Here is a 20,574-nt window from a genome sequence, read left to right on the forward strand (position 1 = left end):
TCTGGTTGAGAGTGAGAATAGATGATAAACTGTCTATACAAGGTCAGATAGCCAAGGTCAACCAATATGAATATCTGACATTTGTCAGAAATAAAGATCACTTTTCATCTTCCTCAAACCCTTATGTCAAGTGTTAATCTAAAGAATGCAGCAAGCTGATGCCAGAATTACATTGATTAAGCTTAAAGCAAATTTCTCCTTTATGTCAACAAAATAACATAGTAGGTTCAAGCAAAGTAGCAAAAGTTCAGCCTCTGTCCTGCACTTGGCATAAGATGGATGAACTGTGACACCACTAGCTTGTCGAAATCAGAATAGTCTTCTGCATGAATGCCACTGTCATGGGATAAGAGAATGGGTCCTCTTCTGGATTGGTGGCCTGTGAAAGAACAAGAAGCAGGCTGTAGGAATAAATAGTCAGTTCTTACAATTGAGTGATTTTAGTGGTTCTAGAGGGAGTTATATTGGGTCAGGTGCTTTTTAACATGTTCACAAATGATACGGGGTTAGATATGAACAATGAGGTAGCCATGTTTATGGAATTACACTCTCTTATTTAGGGTGGTAAAAACAAAAAAGATTACAAAGTGCTCAACAAATACCCTTTCAAACTGGTTGAATGGGAAAGAAAATAACAGATGCTGTTCAATGTAAACAAGTGTATACTGAGGCACATTGGAGCAGAAATAATCCTAACTTTGCTTATATCCTCATGGGGTCCAAGTCGGCAGTGACTGATCCACAAAAGTGGTGAGTCAGTGTGCAGTGGTTATGAAAGAAGGTGAATTCTTTGTTAGGTATAATTAGGAAAGCGATTGAAAATAAAGCTGCCCGTGTTGTGATACCCCTATTCAAGTCTATGGTGTAAGCCTCTTGGAATACCATGTCTACCATTCTGGTTGTCACACCTTAAAAAGGAGATTGTAGAACTGGAAAGAAAGCAAACATGGATGGCCAAAATGAGGGACTGCAGCATTTCCCCTGTGATGAAAGGTGTGGAGCTTTTTCACTTAGAAAAAGGGTGAATAACACTAACATTGCTCTGGAAATAGCTACAGTGGGCTGTACACTGATTAAATTTACAGGTAAAACAGCAGAATAGGAGTAGCCATCAGAGTCAATATGACCCAGGAAATGGAGCTCACAGCAAATGTGAAGCACTAATATTACTCCAGTCCTGAAGTTACTTTATCTCTCAGCAGCTGAAGTCATTTAAACCACTGAGACAGAGTGTTGTTTAAAAATTCATTCAGATTTATGAATATCCTTTAATATCAAATAAATATCATTCATGTTTTCCTTTTCTTCCTATAAATGATAATTTAAGCATAAATGTAGTGCATTTGACTGATAATGTGTGCTTACTAACAATACCTTTTCCTTCTGGTTACATATTGACCATTTAAACATATACTACAAATAACAATCAGGTGGCTTTCTGCCCAGTGAAACAAATGATGTCCAATGTTTCATAAAGAGGAAAACAAATGTTGGCGATTGGACAAATCATAAAATCATACAGTTGGAAGGTGCCTAGAAGGCTGTTGGGTCCAACCCACTTCTCAATGCAGGACTCAAGTCCATATTCCATATTCCAACCAGGCCTGACCCTGCTTAGCTTCCACACACTTCAAGCTATATGATGTAGGAAGTATTTTTAAAAAAAATTCTACGGAAGATTGTCATCACCATAGACAGAAAGCAAAAGAAGAGAGAGGGAGGCCCTCTAAAGCATCACCATAGAGAGAGAAGTGAAAGAGAGAGAAGGAGGCCTCTAAAGCATGCCTTCCTTCCCTGTACAGGGAAATCTCTCTGGTATTTCCTTGCTGCAGAGAGGAGGCCCCTGATGAGTTGGGCCAGAGATATTTGAAGTTTTTCCACTTTCACAGGAGTCCTGTACCCCTAACCCCTGCAAATGTGGAGGGCCAACTACATGTGATCTGACTTACATACAGATTCAACTTAAAGATGAATTTCTGTGTATTCTAAGAAACAGAACTCGTTTGTAACCCAGGGACTGCCTGAACTTGCAGTTGCAAGAAATGTATATAAATATTTCTCATAAAAACATATTGTTGTTGTTTCTAGTGAAGGTGCAATGATTTGTAACGCAGATAGTTACTTCACTCAGTGTCAAAACATTTTGCACAAAATTACGCTAATAAACCCGCAGCACGTTATTGATGGTCTCCACAACATCTGGATCATTAAACCTGGAGCAAAATCCCGTGGCAGAGGTAGGGCTACTCTTTGGTGAGTACAGAAAACCAACTTGCCATGTAGTAAATGTAGAGATGCTTGCCCATTTCTTTAGCGTGTGCTACAGACATGAAATGCGGACAATTATGGAAAGATCCATTCCATAAAGGATGCCACAATCTGGAATTTATAACAGCTGTCAAGTACAGGACTTTTGGAGGGCATTCAGATGGAGGGCACAGAATAAGTATTCTGTGGTTACTGATTCTGGTAGATGATGACTAGTTCTATTGCTATGAATTAAGATCTACATATCATGCCGTACATTGCTGCAGTGGTAGGTCATGACGTTTTGCTTCTTTGTTTTGGGAAGTAAATGGTTCAACTGTTTCTATTCTCTGAAAACATTCATTCATAATATTAGTAGCATTGTTTAAAGAAGCCAATAAAATATTTTCTATACTCTCTAAGAATCATTCTCTATGGAAAATTTTCTGGTCTTTTAAAAGGAAGACAGTTTTGCTTTAATGCCCGCAATTTCCTCTGTTGCTTTAAGTCTTTCTCGGAAGCCACTGCCTGTCAGAGGAATGCAAGATTCCTTAATAAATCCAAAAGTATGCCCATGAAGTCATGTGTGGTATGTAATTTTACACATTAAAATCCAGAATGAATGAGGAACTGACCAGAAAGTAATGAGAAGCAAACACTCTGCATTATATCCAAACCCACATTCCCATCTGTCACTTCTTTAGCATTCAGAAGCCATAATTTGAATTTTCAAGTTGGTTTCCCATTCCTGGTTGGTTGGAATGACAAACCAAGAACTGGGTTCAGATTTAGCAGGAGATTTTGGCTTCTTCATTGGTTTCTCATTAGTTTAGTCTATATATTGAGAAAGTCTTTCAGCCTGAGGGCTGAATTCCATTTTGTGGAAGCTTTCAGAGCGGAACACTTGCGGTGGGTGGGCCAAAGGTAGAATGAGCGAGACCAAAATACCAGCATGTTTGGCTTAGCTGTGATTTCAGGAACTAAAGTTTAGGACGTGTATTTCAACCTTTTGGAATGGGAAAAAAGCTGGGAAACCATCCATGATTAATTACTGGCTGGGGGCAAGAAGGGAAGGGGTTTGACCACATGGGGGAAATCTGAAGGATGGCATTTGTCCCTAGGATTGAGATTCTTGTTTGGCAGTTCCTGTTGGCAGACAGAGACAAGGGAGGGTGATTAGAAAGGGGACATAAGCCAACTGCTCATGGATAATATGGTGATTTTTTCAGCAATTCTGGTTTATCATCGAACATGGCTATTGTCATTAAATGTTTTATCCTCCTGTTTTTTTCTCTTCCAGAAATAGTATGCAAGAACCGACTGGAAGAGATCTTGAAACTAGTTGAGCAAACTGAACAGTTTCCAATAAAGGATCATAAGTGGGTTGTCCAAAAATACATTGAGACTCCATTATTGATTTATGATACAAAGTTTGATATTAGACAGTGGTTTCTTGTAACAGACTGGAACCCCCTGACAGTATGGTTCTACAAAGAAAGCTATCTGCGATTTTCCACTCAGCGTTTCTCCTTAAACAACCTGCATAGGTAACAATAATATCAGTAATAACAATAATATACCATAATATCATTTTTATTGGGTGGCCACAGTTGTAACAGCACAGGTGACCTGACAAACATGAATGTGTGTATACAGCTAAAGTCTTCCATAAGAATTATTTAAGTGAAACTATTGTGAGAGAACCTCTTTTCGCCTGTAAAGACACTGGTGCTACAGAATCGTTAGAGCATGATTCAGCCAATGTGTGAGGGTGCTCTTGCAATCTTTTGTATTACCTTGGATTTAGTTATTTAGAGGGCTGCACTCTTTAGAGATGGACCGCTTCAGGACCAGAGTCCTCTAGCCAGCTTGCACCCTTCTGGCAACAGCTAGGTGTGGTTGGTGATGGAGGCAAAATTTTATCTTTTGTTCTCCGAGTAACTTCCCAGGATTGGTTGACATCCTGCATAGGATCCTGCAGATCCAGGCCTCCCCATTAATCATGATTTCACTTTCTTGGCCTTCCCAAGGTCATCTGAAGTTGCACTTTTGACCATGGAAGGGAGTCGGCAGGGTACTTTATGCAGTGGCTGTACAGGAAGGAGGAATCCACTGTATTTCATGATCCTGGGATCCCATTCCCCAACTCTAAATAGATTTTAGACTGATAGCTGCTTGGATGTGCCACTGCACATGGAATTGTCTGTGAATGAGTAAGATCCAGGTCTGACTAATGCTTAGTTTCCATCCCATAGAAAGTCTAATTGTTAGGTCAGGCTGAATACAGTCCAGTGTATTCTCCTAACGGAGAATAACGCAAGAAAAATGCAGTCTGGTTAGACTCAACTGGTTTTATGTTCCACTTCTTCTCCAGCATTGCCAGTCCATAACACTTTGCTTCCTGATGTGGAACCCATAGGATCTTCCCCACACCCACCACCCACCCACCCACACTCACAAAAGCCCATGTTTTAAAAAGTTATTCAGATACCAAATTTTTGACACGATCTGCTCTCCTCCCATTCCCATCCTCCCACTCTCCATGTCATGATGCTTCCCAAAGCAGTTCCTGTATGGCAGAACTAACCCTGCTGCCTAAGGTCATTCTTTCAAATAAAAGTTATTTTTGCACTATAACCAAGAAGGAGAAGGAAAAAAGAGATAGCAGTCAGCTACAAGAAAAAACAAACAATGAAACCAAGAAAAAATCTATTCACATTAACCATTGACAATACTATTAATAAAGACCAAGTTCTGCTTTTCGATATCTACATCAATACAGACAGTCCATGTATCTAAATAAGCATCCAAATCAGCTTGATGATTATAAGATTGATCTTCAAATGTAGAGAGAGAAGTCAGATCTTCAGGCCATTCAGTGTTGGGTGTTCATCCTTTGAAACTTCAGCAGTAAGGGCTCTTAAAGTTCAATCATGTCTGTCAACCCTCATGTTACATGAATATAATTAAAAGTGTGTGAACTCTATTCATTTTGGCTGAAGGGGAAATATGTGCCAGTCAGGTACTAACAAGGAAATGCACAAGAAACTAATGCAGCTACTGGGAACTGGAGATTCTTGTCAGGTGCAATGCTTCCCCATCTTTTCATTTTATATTATATCACAAAGTAATTTTAAATCAAGTCTGATTGGTTTTTCATGAGAATCAATGGTACCCCACTTTATCTGGTTTGACCTTCTTATCTCAGTTTTTAAAGTAAAAAAGGAGTATAACATTTAAAGTAAACATTCATTCATACACATACACTTTCATTCCCACAGCATGGGGAGTGTTGTGTTTTGGTTTTTTACAAAAATGATTAGCATTGTCTATTTCTGGGCTGCCTATTTTACAACAGTTATTCTTATATATCATGTCCACAGCTCCATTCATCTTTGCAATAATTCTATCCAGAAAAATTACAAGAATGCCTCAGACCGCAGTTCTCAGTTGCCGTATCACAACATGTGGACAAGCAACAAATTCCAAGACTATTTGCAAAAGAGAGGTCTTGGCCACGTCTGGCGCAATGTTATCTATCCATGCATGAAAAAAATCTTAATCTATACAATGAAGATGGCTCAGGAGCAAGTTGAACCACGCAGGAGCAGTTTTGAACTCTATGGAGCAGATTTCATTCTTGGAAATGACTTCAAACCTTGGTTGATTGAAATCAATAGTAGTCCAACCATGTATCCTTCTACTCCGATTACATCAGACTTATGTGCTCGTGTTCAAGAAGACACCATCAAGGTAGTTATCGACAGGAGACTTGACAGAAACTGCGACATTGGAAGTTTTGAACTTCTTTGGAGACAGGTAAGAGTCTTTCAGTTTTGTTTCCTATTCAGATGGCTTGCAAGCCACACCAATATTCATCTTGATTATATTGGGGTTCTGATTTCAGGGTGTATCCAACATAGTGTCATTCATTTAGCCCCAAACCTCTATTGCTTATGTAAACCCTGTTAGTATCCTTGCACAAGCGTCAAGTCCAACACTTTGGTTCTGCTTGTACATGCAGTTGTATCAACTGTGACGCAAAGCATCCACAAACAACATTGTACAAGGCATTGCCCAACACACTATGACTTCATTAGACTAGCTGTTGCTTGAGCTTATTGTGCAACTGCTAACAGAGCAGTGCTGGCTTTTGTAATCATTCTCCTACTGTAACATTTCATATAACCCAGTACTAGCATAACTACCATAATTGTCCCATTATAAAGTTTACAAGGTAAGAACTATTCAAAAGTGGTTTACCATTGCTGCCTTCTGCACAGTACTAATCAGAGTTAGCTTGAACATCACTGCCATTGTCTGTGAAAGATCTTTCCAGTGTTGCCTTCAACTACCACAGCTGCCCAGTAGCTGCCTTCAGGAGTTTCTCTGCCCCCATCACCATGGGAGATATCCATTCCCTTCTGCTGATGTGATAGTGACTCCGGAAGAGGATGGATGCCCCTTAGTCTGATGTCTCTGCTTTGACCATTCTGCCTTGGATGATCCTGCTAGGAAATCAGCCTAGTGAGAGAGTCTGGCTTCCTGGTGCCATGACTTTTGGTGTCTCAGATGCTCTCAAAGCCCCTCACCACATTAAGCTGCACATAGATTGATTCCATAATGAAGTCACAGCCTTGATTTTACAAGAGCTGCACAGGGCTGCCAAGGACCGGACATTTTGGAGGGCGGTCATTTATAAGATCGCTGTAGGTTAGACAGATGTGATGGCATGCAGCAACAACAAAGCATAACTAGTGCAAGCAATCCCTTATTTAATGAAGCTGTTGTGAACTGTGCAATGTCCTCGGCGATGGTTTGCAGAACAGCTGGTGAAATGCATTGTGCACTGTCTTGTGAAGTGATTGGCAAAACCGCTTGTGCAACAGCAGCTTGCACAAAGTAGGATGTATGTTCATCAGTTTGCATAAGCGGAATCATATTACTGAATTTGGCTGTTGCACAAGAATAAGTCCCGTGTTTTTCTGGATCCACTGTTGTAGGTTACCGATATCATTGTTCCGTACCAGCATATCAGGGCTTGATGCAATCAAAATGAGGACTAGTACTGGAGGAGGACTTTCCAAACCCTTTCTGGAAGTACATTGAGATTGAATAAGAATCCAAATTATTTCTAGATGAGAACTGGCAGGATGTTTCCACCTAGTCTTCAGTGCATAATTGTGAGAATAAGTCAAACATCCTGTAATTTCCATTTTGGAAAAAAAAAATACTAACCTCCCCCCTTGGTTTTGTGTCTCTCCCCCCTCCCCCATGCTTCTATAGTCCATGTTGGATCAGCCGCCATTTAATCCCACTGACCTTTTTGTGGAAGGTATCAATATTAGGAGACTGAAAAAGCATGCAGTTTCCCTCACCAATTTAAACTTCTTTGAACCACTCCTGTGTGTAACTCAACCTGCAACCAATCAAGAAAATAAAGGAGATTCACTGGTGCCTGTCAACTGCAAGCAAAATCCAAAAGTAAAACATGGCAATAGTGCTCCTTGCACCTTGCCAAAGACCTTCAAGAAGCCGCAAGAGAAAAGCCTTAAAGGAAAAACCATCCGAAAAAAGCCTGCCAGAACCATAGACTTTCCTCGCATAGTTGAAGGCCCTGATGCAACATCCATGTCTGACAACAAAAAGACCAAAGCAATGAAAGAGTCAAGCCATCAGACTGGAAGTCAAGTAGTCCCCAACTTTCAAAAGCCACATGAATTAGATTGGGCAATACTTCAGCCCTCCAAAGATTCAGGTAAAATAAATATGTAATTTTTAAATATATTTAAAAAAATTAAATGTATATATTCACATGTGCGTGCGTGCATGCACACAACATTTAACGTTAATATTCACAACAATATTACAATAAAATACTACCACTGCCAATTAATTGATAAATTGTTTGTTAAATAAGCAGTTGGAAGAAGTACTTGTTTAAAAATTTCCAAAAGGGGCAGGGGGAATCTCCATGCATTTGACAGTTTGAGGCTAAGCTATTTTAGATGTATCTGTATGATGAACATTGTGTATTTTTCCTCATCTTTCTGGAAAACTGTGATTTCTTCTTTAGATTATTAGGAAATTACTTTAAGGCAGATTGAAGGCCAAACTGGGCATGGCACTAGGAGATCCTGGCATACAAAACAGGTTACAATCACTTTCACCAAATGATTCACATTAAGGCCATGATGCTGGTGGAGGGAAATAGTTGAACCCTTTTCCTCTGTGTCCTTCATCCCACCTAAATTCCTCTCCTACTCCCCGGTTGTTCACTGTCTTGTGCAGGGAAACATCCAGGTATTGTGTGGATATGTTTCTCCCTGCAGAGCAAAAGTTACTTCACTGGGATGGGGGATTCAGAATGGGGAAAATGGCAGAAGGGAAAGGCTGATTTCCTTTTCTCATGCCTGGAGCCCTGAACCGATTGATGTTCTCCTGTGTTTTAAGCTCTTCTGTGCTTTCAAATGTCTCCTGAAATTATTGCTACATTGGCTAAATGTTGTGATTATGATGAATAGCAATTAGGCATGGTTGGACACCAGCAGAGGGGCCCCTCCTCAGAAGGGTCCACTGACACATCCCCGATCTTCTCAACTTCTTTACCATTGCAACCTGCTTGTATCTTGCTCTGGCCCTTAAGTTTAATAAGGCCGCTCAGTAGGCATGCAAAGATGTTCAGAGCCCGTTGTCGGAAGCTGGGTAGAGAAGACTTTCTAATACATATTTTGCTTAGAGGACCCAAATGTCATGGGATGGTTCTGATTAGTGCAAGGATCGTTTCTCTGTAGAATGTTTTCTGGAATCCCCATTAGTGGGAGATTATAAACGATGGAATTCAGTGTTGATGGGAGTTCATGTCTGCTCTCTATTTAAAGGTCTGCAGAACAAAAACAAGAAGACTCCATGCCTGATTTGTGAAGGTTTCCAGTCAGAGAAAGCTTGTAAACACTGCAACTCTTTCTGTGCGACTGTATTACAAGGAGGTTCATACTTACCCATGAGTCCGTGTTCTCCTCCAGAGAACATGGCAAAGAACAGGCTGACTGTCCCATGTTATGGCCCTCCAAAATACTTTTGACTCAATTCAAAGTGCCTTGAGAAAGTGGTTTTCTTTTGGAAAAAACTCCCTAAATCTAAAACAAAGCCCAAGTGTATAAAAATGCACTTGTATAAAAAATAATGAAAAAATGCTGAAAGGTCCTGTTTAGTGTCAAATATCTGTAGCCGATTCTCTTGCAGAAATACGTGAAAGCAATGGACATTATGCTATTAATACAAGTCAAAACATTTCAAGTTTCCTTAGAGCACCTTGTAAGTAGATGCATGTAATAGTACCTGGATAATCATTTTTAAACAGAAAAGTCTGCTTTCAGAGGCATGGTCAGGATTAGAGAAGAAATACAGGGACAAGCTGACAGGTAAAACTTTTATCCTAGCCACAATACTAGGAAAGCAAGAGAAGAAAGATGGAGGGAGCTGTTCCCCATGCCATGCTTTTAAGGTCTTCTTGAATAGTTACATGCCTTCACTAATGGTGATTCTAGCAAGATGACAATGATCCCAGGAAGAAAAGGGTTACTTCATGGACATGGAGCTTCACCAGTCAAACAATCTGTGTTGAAAAACACTTACTGGAATGCCTATATTATACTGACTAGGATACCAAAGGAGGTCATAAGTCTATGTTCTTCCTCCATCCAAATATATGTGAAATCTATAATTGAAACAGAAACAAGTTGGGAAGAAACAGCTTCTGCTCTTGCGTTTGCTAGCACACTGAACTCTGCCTCCCATTTTGAAAACCCAGCTTATCAGAGATTTGGTGAACTTGTGCCTGAACTCCACAACTATTTTGAAAGAAGTAGCTAGGGCAGAATCTAAAGTAAGTAGGTTACTAAATGACAAACATTGATCTGATTGAGTCTTTTAGTTCTTTCAGTTTAGTCCTGAGAAGCTGTGAGCTAAAAGATACAACCCAAGCTTGGCTCTGGCAATGCATAGAAAAGGCGGACAAAGAGCATGTTGAAAACAGTGAAATTGGACTAGTTTCAACCACACTATCTCCAAGCAACAAGGCCATTAATTCCAATTATTTCCAGTGGCTTTTTTTGTATCTTGTGTATATTAACCATTTGCCAGCCTACCAAGACGATGAACTCTTATTTGCGATCTGTCTCACATATCGAATAGTTATGCTTGGTAACATAATATGGAGTAGAATTGCAGAAAAATGCCCATGGCTCATTTTGTAATTCCAAATGAGGTTGCGGCTGATTGCGTAGATCAATTCTGGAAAATGGTTTTGAACAAGCAACGGGAGCAGGTCTGTGGAAAATGTTGCTGCTATTGGTTGCACTTTGTAAAAAGAAAATGGTCAACTTTGATATACTTATTCTGTGTTCCTTCCTGGGGTGAGAGAGGGAAGAATTCTGGACCTGAAATTGAATCATGGACTGCAATCCTTTAATAACCCATGTAAAGCTTTCACAGAGTTGCCTATGTTTTGCACGACCAACTGTGTGAGATATGCTAAATTCTTTTCCAACAAAAACTACATTAGAATAGCCTTTATATGCAGCACTTTTAGAAATCAAGTTGCTTTGCAAAGGAACTGGTTTCTGTGTGATTCTTTTTGTTTAAGTGCCATGCTTCAGAGCCATGGACCATTGCAAGCTGCATGAAAGGATGCACTAGAATATGTGTCCTGAAGTAATTCAGCAGAGTAGGGCTAGTCTTTTCAATTGTAAATGTAGTTGTAAATGTAGAGCTCCAATAGTCTGTATTTCAGTGAGATCTGCTTCCCAGTTTAGGACAGTAGCTGAACTTGCCAATTTTAAACATCTTTCTTTGGGGGTCTCTCTAATTTGGGAACACACCATCATCATCATCATCATCATCACCATAACCATCATATTTATATTCCACCTATTTTCAGTGATTGGGACTCAAGGCTGCTCACAGCATGGAAATTCTTACATTCAAAACATCCAAAAGTATACAAAAGTTTAAAATTAAATCAATTAAATATTAAAATTGAACCACAACCCAGTTTTTCTTAAAAAAAGACTACAAAAATAGAAACAGTCAAACTAATTCAGTGCATTCCCAAATGCCTGCTGGAACAAAAAGAGTTTTGCCTCCATATAGAAACTTAACTGGGAAGGCGCCAACCCTAACCCGCCTAGGAAGGAATTCCAGAATTTTGTGGCAGCCATTGAGAAGTTCCTTTTCCATGTTCCCACCAACCATGCCCATGGGCATGGTGGGACCACGATAAGGGCCTTCCCAGAAGATCTTGGAGCCTGTTATGCTATTATTCTGCATGGTCTCCACATTGTCTGCATGGACTGGGAACAGGTATAGTTTCAGACAGGGTTTCCTTTCTTACCTGGAAATGTCAGGTTTGAAAACGGATTCTCCTGCATGCAGACCATGTGCTCTGCCATTGAGCAGGAGCCCTTCCCCTTCCAGTGGGACCTTTTCCAGTTGTACTTAGTATTGTAGCCATGCAGTGTAAGCCAAAACTTGTTTACTCAGAGGTACATTCCAGTAGTTTCACTGGGACTTATTCCCTAATGTGTTTCCCTTTAAAATGACTTTAGTCTTTTGTTATGTCATGCTGAAGATTGATAGATATTAAAATATTCACTGGGGAAAGATATTCTAAGCACACCTGCAGAGGTCAGATGGGCTCCAGTGTCTGCTAAATTGTGAAATTGCTTGTATCTTTCACCAAGTTCTTATGTCAGTTCTCTTAAAGGTGATGGCATATTTCTGGTCTATCTCACAGGGTAGTTTGAATTTTGGATCACAAACGTTTAGTATATTGATTACAAACATCCTTTTTACCTCAGCTTCATAAATTCTATGAATCTTTTGTTGGTCTAATCTAGTATTGCCTACCATGTGGGACAGCAGCTCTCAATTTAACTGGAGATGCTGGAAACTGAACCTCAGACCTTCTGCATGCAAAATATGTGCTCTACAACTGAGCTGTGGCTCCTGTTTCATCTTTGCACCTCACCCATATTTCCTTGCTTGATGGGCTACCTGTTTAGAAATCCTACCCTTAGAAGGCTTGGAAAGCAGATTGGATATCTAAATGTAGATTCCCTTGCAATAGGAGATGCATTCAAGGCTTGAGAAACACTGGCCCTTCTTATTTCCATGTTCTCATTAGTTGGGAAGATGCATCGATAACAAAGTCTGAAATGGGGGTCTCCAACCATTAGGTTTTGGGCCCTGGTTAATTTCGACCCATTTTAGAGTGGAGATGAAATGCCTAGATATTCAGGAGTAGTCCCCGTGGGCCAAATAACCTTGTTCTTCTCTTAGTTCCTTTGCATGCTCAATACAGTCTTCAGTGTGATGAGACCTTACCTGAGGGTGTCACCTGCTCTACTGCTCCTAGTATAGTTTGCCCTCTTTCTGCCTTGTCCTGCCACAAGAGGAACAGGTAGAAGTAAGAGTGTGATCCTTGCAGAGAGGGGCTCAGCCTCCTTTCACATGCAGGGCCACCCATTGGCATGTGAAGAATGTTAGAGGCTAGATCCATTTTTCATTAATGAAGGAAAGCTTGGAGCAATGTTTGGGCATCTGGTGGATGTCTTAGAAATTCATTCCATTTACCCAGATTTTCTTGATATTCCTATTCCTCATTTCTATTTCTTTCTACTCAATATGGTGAACCAGACTTAATTTGTTTTGACTAATTGGGTGGTATAGAAATGAATTAAACAAATTCTTTATCTTCTTTCATAATTGATCAATATTTATTAATGAGTTGGTGGGTGTGCTTTCAATATACATTCTCTGCCCTGAAAGCATGGGCCTAGGAATGCAGCAAAAACACACTCAGATCACTTCCATCTCACTGAGACTTTTATATTCATCTTCATGAAGATACCTTCATCTTCATTTATTCAAAAATATCAACAATCCCTTTTTTGTCCAGTTCGTGTTCACTTTCCGTACATTTTTGTTTTACTTATTTATTAATCCAAATTCTATTGTTGCTGTTCAGTTGTATTTGGGAATTTCATGTGCCTATCTCAGCAGGGTTTTTAGTGTAAGCCCTCGACCTAATTCCAGCTGATAAATGTACAGGGACAAAAGAGGCCCCCCCACCCCTTCTTTGAATGTATGAACAGTTCAGAAGTTCACGGTATTGTCCTTTATGCAGACCGTCGCTCAATCACATCACTTCTCCCTTTGTGTTACAAAAATACATCCTTTCCATTTGTCACCCTGACAAAACCAGGTACAAAACCAGAAACAGTACCTATCCTATTTAATTCTCACTTTGATTTGTGCGATCAGTCCCACATGGTCTTCCATTGTCTCACCTTTGTCAAATTTTTTACCTCTCTGATTCCCCTCCTGTAGTGCTTGTTGATTAAATCCTTACTCTGGCTTCTAACCTGCTGAGCTCCTGTGCCTTATCTTCAAACCCATCCATGATCTTGTCTCCCCTTGCATCTCCCCAATGCATCACCCAACTCCACTACCCTCAGCCTTTCAAAAGCATCCTGCTTCTGAACAGCTGTGACTTTTCTGCACCACTTGCCTGAAACAGCAACCCGTGAGATTTTTTATTTTTAAAGAATACCTTTTCTCTCCCTAATTCCTTCAAATACCTTTTTGATACCAATCTTTTCCATGAAAGTTTTTATACAGTCCCTTAGTCCCAATACCTCACTGCAGAACTAGCACAAAACATTTGGTTCTTGAGGCAAAGGACAAGGTGTCTCCATCATGCATGATTCTGTGTCCAAAATTCAATCAAGCTGTCTGTCAAATCTTATTTCAGTACTGATAAGATGACAGCAGCCTGCATTACCTGGGGACAGGTGGGTAACTTAGATCATATGGCACATATAGCATGGTCCATTTCATGCCCATCAGCTTCCTGAGCTGGCTGTCTCACTCTGCCTTTGTTTGGGATGGTCCTGATTTAATGTAACTAAACCCAAATATGTATGACTGATATAATCACAACTTCTTCCCCTGTAATCTTCATTATGTCTGTTTCCATACTGTATAAGTCCCTGGAGCCAAGAATCTGTCATCCTTTGATTTGTTATTTATTATAAATATTGATATTATGCCTTTCCATGAATCATGCCCAAGGTGGGTAACAACAATAATAAACAATAATATAATGCTTAAAGACCATTAAACATTGCATCGTTGCAACTGTTACTACTAGTTTTATTATTTTTATAAACATAGAAAAAACTAAATAGATTAAAAGATTAATTCATTATTCATTCATAATTAATTCTTCCATTGTCACTATTATTATTATTTATAGTCCTCATCATTAACAACAACAAATATTTTCATAGTGACTTTACACTGTTGACTGACAACCAAATTTGCTCTGACTTAAGGAAGTTTGATTCTGAATGGAAGCAAGTGGGGTTGCCTGTGAAACATAAGTGGAGCTTTCACTGCTAAGTGCAGCTTTCAAGTAACAAACTTCACTGTCTAATTCTGAGTCATTCTGGCCTGAAGAAACAAAACAGAATAAGCTCTGAATGATTTCAAAGAAAGAGGAGGAGCTAATCTCAGTGGGACTGGGGGTGGGGCGGGTTAGTCATATCACAGTATTTAAAAGTTTTTACACAAGGGGATGAATGTCAGAGTGGCAAAACTCTTCCTAGAGGATAAATGGAGATTTGTTTTTAATGATCAATAAGAAAACAGGAAAGTGATTTCATCTAAAAAAACAGAAACCAAAACTAGCCAGAGATGATATTTAAATGGTATCTTCTTGCTATGTTTTGGGGAATTTATGGTGATCAGCTCATTCCTAGGATTGAAGAATGTGGAGTCACATGTTCACAGGTACGTTATCATTTGATCTCTATCTGCTGACTGTGAATGCAGTAATGATAATATGCATCTGATATATCAATGAACAAACTTTCATATGCTCAGTTTGTTACTTGGTTGCACATTGCATAGAAAATGTACAGAGAAACGTTCCAGTCCTCAGTAAAGCTGTGTTGTTCCTTCCACTATGAAAGCAAATTATGCAGTGTGCCCAAGATTGAGTGAAACACATTTTTATAATAGCAAATAATTAATCTACCCCTTTTTTGAGTTTTGAGGTTGGTAATGCTGAATTCATTGGTCATTTCTGATGCTAAATTCTTAATTGCAAAATCTTTCAACTACACCTCTAGATCCTTTAGACAAAGAAAGTATGGGAAATCTGAGAAAAGTAACATACATATATTTCTTTATGCTGATAATATAGGCTCACAAAAATAGTAAACAGTGATGAAATAATTAAAACTATGTAGGATCATTTGTATCTAAATGGAGCTCAGAAATTTTTAATGTTTCCATATACTATCTGGATTACTAAAGTGTTCATTGCTTTATTGGATTATCAAGGGCAATAAACTGGATGATAATAGCTTGTCTGAGCCACCCTGAGAAACTTTTGTTATGGGGCAGCATATCAATATAATAATTAATCTTCCTGAAATTGAATAGGAAACTCATTTAGGCTGCAAGCTAATAGACAGGTATGCTCCAACCCATTAGTTTCTATATGCATAAACGCTTCCCCTTGGATCACATTGTTTCTGTGTATTGGAGAACAAATCGGTTTTTTAAAAAACCCAGAAAAAACCCACACTGCAATTTTTAGTGTTGAAGGCATTGAGAACGTTGACGTTTTAAGGTATCTCCACTTGGGGGCAGTCGTGTAGATGTTCTGAATCAGAATATGATTCAAGTAAGAACATCTGAAAATTTCATTTCAGGTTTTTCAAAATGTGATGTGTTTGCATCTCTGAACACAAATGCCAGTACATTTTGGGGGCAAAGTGCAGGTCTTTCTGAGCTTACATTTCCTAGACACAAACATTAGAAAAAAATGCACATGTTAAAATGCAGTTTGGAAAAATTGAAGTGTTTGCATGTTTTATTCAGCATCGGGAAATTGTGCAGTTGGATCATGTTTACTAAAGGAAAAACATTGCTCCCAAGTGTATACTTTCCTCATTCAAATAACAACAACATTCTTGCATTCAGGAACAGGAATGTGATAGGTTGAATTTTGAGGTGGAACTTTAACAACTTGTGCAAACTTCCCTCACAGTGATACTCCAATCCCTAGACTTAAGTAGGGAAATGACAGGAATGAGTATTTTATGAAAATAAAGTTTTCAGTTGGGAGTGACAAAATGTTCAGATGTGATTTATGTAAATTTTGCTTGCAACAGGAGCTATCCTGCTCTGGATTCCATCTATCCATTCCTCCCAGCTAGTTGATTTTTCTTCAACAAGTAACATGCAGCTTTTTGTGACCACTAAGGCTTTCCCAGGTTCAAACACTGGCATTTCCAGGCAGGATTGGGAAAGAGTTGCTGCCAATCAGAGCAGAAAATGAGGAGCTAGCTAAACCAGTGGTCTTAGATCTGAAATCACAGTTCCAGCATGAAGGCAAGGCTCTCTGGATAGTTTAACAGTTTGGAATACGTTAATTTTTTTTGAAGGGGGGAATTTAAAAGGAAGCAAAACTTGGAACAAATATTCTTGGTGGATAACAGACTGCATTGTAAAAAAAAAAGAGCAGCTGTGAGCTGATTCACTAACCTATGTTCCTGGATCATTACTTTATGGCCTTCAACTGAATGTGTGAACTGACATCACTGTACTAGTATTGCATTAAGTAAATGCTGGCTGATAGCTTTGTGGTGATTCCTCTGGGATGGCATTTTCACTCCACAGCTCATGGAGCTGCATATGAGGCTTTTAAAAAAAGGCAATTTCTTATCATACAAGAAAATTTTAAAGAAATGCTTTCTTGTGGCTAAAGAGCAAAGAGAGGACACGGACATGGATTGGGTACCTGTAAAAATGTGCATCTATTTTCCTGGATAGGTTCAAGACATGCATGCATATTTCTTTCTGTGCCATAGCTGGCTTTGTCATAGCTAGCTCTTTTTAAATTGGAGCATGAAATGATGACAGCATTTTTGAACATGTGCCAAATGCCTTTCCCTTCTCCAAACGTGCAGCTGAAGAACAGATAATGTACCCCTGACAAAGGGTGTTTGTTCTAGACAATAAAAGCCAACAACAAAATGAATGTTAGATCTTTAAATCGCTATAGGGTTATGTTGTTTTGCCTCCAGATGCATAGCTAAGTGGGGCAGGACCCACAGTTTAATCTGGGGCAAGGTCAGCTGGGACAAGGTCAGCTGTGTGGCCCAACTTGGTGGTAATCACATGATGGCTCTTATTACAGTTCAGGAATTGAAAGGAGCTTCTGATTTTGTCTATGTGAAAGTGTATAACTGTTCCATATAACCATTGGAAATAGAGAGGCACTCTTATGTTTGGCAATAGACTATAATAAACTTAGGCTGAGCATTCTTAACCTCCAGCAGTGAAATAGATGTGAATACTATGAATCCATTAATTAGCTCCAGATAGCTTTTTTCTCCACTACCATGATCATACCTAATCTTTTAGGTAACACTGATTTGGAGTTCCAGTTTCTGTAGAACAGGCATGGAATTCTAAACTTCAAGGTGAGCTGTTAAGGGGCAATGTTTATGTAATGTATATATCCAGGTTATTCTCTGTCCTTAAAGGTGCAGACCTGTTGTTGAAGCCCATTTTCACTGCAATACGATCATTTCCTTCTTTTTCTTATGCAGTTTTCCCTCCCTGCCTTTTTTCCCCTAAGTAATGCACATGACTGAAAATAAAATAGATGCAAAAAACTGTTATTGATGTCTGGGTTAGCAAATTGGGTTGTGCTGGACACCTGATGCAGAGTAAACATGCAGAGGATTGCATTCTTAATCAGCTTTATTACCTACAGCTCTGCATAAATAAAATGCTGAGGGGAATTCCCTACTTTTCCTTGCATCCTTGTACTGCTTATTTTGCAATTCAGCCCTCTTCAAACATCTGCCCATGCCAAGTGGGTGTTTGCCATGTTCTGGTCCTTGGTGGGACTGAGGTGTATGCAAGTTAAAAATGATAAAAGTCAACAGATGAAGGCTTCTACTTTCTCCTCCCTCCCACCCTCCCTCCACCTTTTAGTGTAGCATTGGGAATATGTAAAGGAGGAAATAGCAAAGTCTAAAACTGGGATTTCCCTTCCAGCGGAAAGTTTATTAAAAGCTGCCAGTGAATCATGAGGGAGTTCTTTCCCTATCTGATATGGCTTCAGCCCTTCACCTTTGATATGCTTCACCTTAGTAACCTGTGTGTTGTAACCTGTGCAGTGCAAACACCTGAAAAAGCCTTAATAACATACAGCAATCCAGGATTGTGGCTTGAAGGTTTGAAATGCTGGCTTGGTATTGACTCTTGTCAGCAGTTTTGCTGATTCATTTCAAAAGAGGATCAGGCACCACCGGGCCTAAGGCTAAGCATACTTAATGAATTAGGGAAAGACAGTGATTACTTAATCTTGGGATCTTAGTGGACAGAGTTAAAAAAGCCAGTTATTTACAGAATAGGATTAGTGGTATTGGAAAGGTCTTTTCAGTTTGATGTTTTGGGATGGTTTGCATTGAAATTTCATCCAGAACTTTCCTACCACGCTCAAGTGCACTATGTGCTTCTGGTGCTTTATGAACACGGTGGGGAGGGGGGATATTATACAGCTGACAGGCAAATGCATTGGAACAGACTGAATTCTGGTGATTCTGGATCTAATGGTGCATGCCTTTCCATTTATGCCACTGGGGGCCACTAAACGGGCAGAAGAAATTTATAGCAATCTGAAGTTTGTGGCTGCTTTCTCTCAAGTGCTTTCCCAAGTGCTTCTCTTCCTCTCTATGCCATCTTTAGTGGATAAGAGTGTTGGACTAGAACTCAGGAGATCCAAGTTCTAGTCACTACTCAGCCAAGAAGTCCACCGTCTTTGGGCCTGCCATGGACTTCTAGCCTGACCTTCCTCACTGGAATATTGTTGTTGGGATAGAATGTAGAGTAGTGAACCTTGTAAGCCACCTTGAGTTCACTGCTAGAGGAAGAAAGGTAGGATATAAATGCAATGTAGCAACCACAACATCTTGGTCTTTCCCAGTAGTTAACTTTTCACTCTTTTCCCTTTGTGGTCCTCTTTCTGTCCCATTGTCCTCCAAAAGTCATTACAGTTTTCTTCCCTTCATTTCCTACAACTTTTCTTAGTATGCTTTGTTACTCTGTGGGACATACTTTCCTCCGTAATACAACTGGAAAGCTTCTGTTTCTGATTTCTCTAATTCCCAGCACTTCTGCCTTTCCACTGTCTTAATTCTATTCCTCCTCTGCTATCCTGTGTCAGCCTGGAGTCTCACCAACCACAACCATGCTAATATATCTGCACACACACCATGCATGCCTAGCACCATCTTGGAAGTACCTTCCAAGTTCCAGTTTCTGCCATCTATATACTGCAGATGTGGGCAGAGAGTAGATCTCCAGTTATTTTGGATTGCAGTTCCCAGCATCCCTGGCCATTGGTCATGCTGCTGGCAGGGACTTCTGGGAGTTAAAGTTCCAAAAATCTGGAGATTCACCTTCAGCCCACCAGTGACTTAGAGCATGATCTGCTCTAAGTCCCGCTTAGCTCAATGCATTAACATGGACAATGCCATGCAGGTATGGGTATATATAGGATCGCAGCCTAAAAAGCAAAGCATGGCATCCTTTCTGTGGCACTCTAGATCAGGGCTCAGGAATGAATGGCCTTCCAGATATTGGTGGACAGCAATTCCCATAAACCTTAGTAAACATAGCCAATGCTCAGGGATAATGGGAGGTGCAGTCCAACACTAAGGTGTCTTGATTGGGCCACTCCCCTTGCCCTGCCTCTGCAAGGAAGGGCAGAAAGCTAGAGAACACAGGACCTGCCTCAGTGAACCTGGTCTGAATGCTTTTTCTTCATTGGCCGATCAATGCCCAGGGCTGCCAAGCAGAGCAATTCTCCCTGCTGCTGAGTGCCAGTCTGCAGCTAGTAAAATGGAATCAAGTTAGCCAAGGAATCTCTCTCTCCCAGGGCTGATACCCTCCTTTCCCAGTCGACCATTGCATCAACCTCTGTTTCTTGTCTTGCCAAACCAGCATTCTGTTTACTTTTGGATTTAAATCCCCCCTCCCACTGCTGGCTGGCTATTTGAAAAAGTCCTTGGCAGAAAGGGTTTGTAGATCAAATCATGCGCACGTTCACAACTTGCCTGTTTATTTCTTTATTTAAGGCACAGCTCTTCTTTCAGCCAGGAAGTGGTGCTTAACACAGCTAAGGATAATAAAATGCAGAGCAAATGCATGCGTTCCAAAGGCACTCTGAAGTTGGGG

At 40.0% G+C, this 20,574-nt stretch overlaps 2 protein-coding genes across 2 annotated transcripts in view; both read left to right on the plus strand.

The window, feature by feature from the left end:
- Positions 1-9,331, plus strand: part of TTLL8 (tubulin tyrosine ligase like 8) — a 31,157-nt gene extending 21,826 nt beyond the window's left edge. Inside the window, exons 10-14 of the mRNA XM_044423259.1 lie at positions 2,089-2,237; positions 3,548-3,794; positions 5,631-6,066; positions 7,534-8,005; positions 9,129-9,331. Of these exons, the coding sequence (XP_044279194.1) occupies positions 2,089-2,237; positions 3,548-3,794; positions 5,631-6,066; positions 7,534-8,005; positions 9,129-9,331 (1,507 nt within the window). The remainder of the gene's footprint in view (positions 1-2,088; positions 2,238-3,547; positions 3,795-5,630; positions 6,067-7,533; positions 8,006-9,128) is intronic.
- Positions 9,332-15,001: 5,670 nt separating this feature from the next.
- The window catches only part of IL17REL (interleukin 17 receptor E like), a 50,863-nt gene continuing 45,290 nt past the window's right edge, over positions 15,002-20,574 (plus strand). Inside the window, exon 1 of the mRNA XM_044423260.1 lies at positions 15,002-15,102. Within this exon, the coding sequence (XP_044279195.1) occupies positions 15,007-15,102 (96 nt within the window). The 5' untranslated portion in view covers positions 15,002-15,006. The remainder of the gene's footprint in view (positions 15,103-20,574) is intronic.

Source organism: Varanus komodoensis, unplaced genomic scaffold (genome assembly GCF_004798865.1).
Source record: "Varanus komodoensis strain SLA01 unplaced genomic scaffold, ASM479886v1 scaffold13_3, whole genome shotgun sequence".
Classification (NCBI taxonomy): domain Eukaryota; kingdom Metazoa; phylum Chordata; class Lepidosauria; order Squamata; family Varanidae; genus Varanus; species Varanus komodoensis.